General features: G+C 22.3%; 1 protein-coding gene across 1 annotated transcript; it reads left to right on the top strand.

Moving 5' to 3' along the window:
• PVX_058690 (variable surface protein Vir21, truncated, putative) lies at positions 1 to 1,021 on the top strand (the record flags this gene model as incomplete). The annotated part of the gene is made up of 2 exons (XM_001612379.1): positions 1 to 745; positions 866 to 1,021. Coding segments are annotated over 2 exons (901 nt in total), but the record flags the coding sequence as incomplete, so codon positions are not given.
• Between the last annotated feature and the right edge of the window lie 1,210 nt (positions 1,022 to 2,231).

The following is a 2,231-nucleotide window of genomic DNA, read 5'->3' as shown; positions in this document are numbered from 1 at the left end:
TCCTGAAACTGAAATTTTAATAGATTATTATAGCCGTTTATACAAAATAACCTCCGCAGCTAAGCGTGATACTAATGATTACTATGACAAAAAGCATGATGAAATAGAAAAAATGGGGGTTATCTATCTGAAGTATTGGTTATATGATAAAATGTTAAAAAAAAAAATTGACGATTCGCAAATAGGAAAGATTATTCAAGGATTGAAAACTTATATAGAACCTAAAATAGAAGTAAAATACCCAAATTGTTCTAAAATTAATAAATTATCAATGAGTGAAATAAAAAGTATAAAAAAAATATATGCTCTTTATACAATTTTTTATGGAAATACTAATAATTCCAGTTCGTGCATTGGTGATCAGTGTAAGTATATGGACTATTTTGGAGAAGCCTTAGACGAGTTTATTAGTAGTATTAATAAATGTTCCATAGAAGAATCTACAAGTAATTACTGTAAAGAGTTCGACGAATTCGTAAATATATGTAAGGATAAAAGTCTAAATGCAGGAATTACAGTACACGATGTACCTACGCAAAGTGCAGCTGGTATCAAAGAAAAGTATTTACTATCTGTTGAAAAATATCAAAATAAACCGATTTACATATATTTAAAGGATGCAAAATTGTTAAATTTTGTTAATACATCTCATTTTATACGTACTAAAAATAGTACCACTATCGCAGCAACTTCTGTTGTAGGTTCTGCTATAGGATTATCCTCAATTTTTTACTATTTATATAAGGTTATCCTTAACATTTTTAAATATAAAAATTGTACTACAATAAATATAAAATATGTTAATAAAATTTTACTATAATAACAGAATTATATTTAATATGCTTGAATTTCAATTTTATTTTAGTTTACGCCCTTTGGAAGCTCTTTACGCAAAGGAAAAAATATAGTGAATATTAACGAAGGGGCGCGTGATTCATTATTATATACATCGGACACTGAAGAAACACCATTCAAAAGCAGGAAGTATAATGTGGCGTATCATACTTTTAGTGATACTTAACCGTTATGTAACTAGTTTGGCATTAGAATATATAGCTACAGTAATAACATTATTTCGGATTATATTATTGTATTTCAAGTTTCTTAAATATATAATTTAAAAATTCTATAGGGGCACAATTATTGTATGAATACTATAAATATATTTATTTCCCTTAAATATATTATAATACGTTGCATAATATTTTATCCTATCATTAATTTAAAACAATAGTTTCGTAGATAAGTAAAAAAAAATGTTGTACTGCATTCGAGAAAATAACATACACATTTTATTAGCTTATATTTCATAATGCTATTACCTCACTATCGTATATGAACACGCGGAAATTAAATGAAAAATAATAGAAACTGATCTGAAATATATAATTTTATTATAAAAAGAAATACATTTATATATATATTTATATTTAACGAAAAAGGGAATAAAGCAGATACAATATATTATCTATTTTATAAAATAATGTTTTTTATTTATATATATTTTTTTCTCATTAGATAATATAATTAAGTGATTTTTCATATTTTTTCCTGTACAATTATGTTCTTTTGTTTTAGTAGATAAAAGAGCCTTAGTTATTATATTTGTACGAACAACCTTTTCTTATGATTACATTATTAACTTCTAATTTTTAAATACATAGTATAATAATAATAAATATATTTGTACAATAATTTCATATTATAATAAATTAATATGGTTATTTTAAAATATTTTATTATAACATTCCCATAAGAGTTACTATTAACATATAAATATACATAAATAATTATAACTTCATTATTATTTTAAATTCGAATATTAAAAGAAAAAGAATATCATATATTCAAACACAAGAATTTTTTTCACAATAATTTGTGTGCGCCCTATAATATAGCATATTCCTTTTCATAAAAATATTAATTATTTATAATTTCTATGAAAAATATATACATATAAATGTTTATTTTTATCTACGTAATAAAAATTTCTAATATTCTTTATAATTGTACATATTTCTTTAATATATTCAATATAGATATGTTGTAAATAGCAAAAGTTAAGCAAACATGTGAAAACATTACTGCAATTTTATGCTGAACAAATTATATATTATATGATATATATGTAATATATGACAAATCGTTATTATATAGAAAATATCGAACTATTTTCAATATAAACAATTGCACAAGTTTTTATATCAAAGTATAATAACAGTATTAATTAT

Source organism: Plasmodium vivax, genomic scaffold (genome assembly GCF_000002415.2).
Source record: "Plasmodium vivax scf_5330 genomic scaffold, whole genome shotgun sequence".
In the NCBI taxonomy this organism is placed as follows: domain Eukaryota; phylum Apicomplexa; class Aconoidasida; order Haemosporida; family Plasmodiidae; genus Plasmodium; species Plasmodium vivax.
This window is presented reverse-complemented; position numbering and strand designations above follow the sequence as displayed.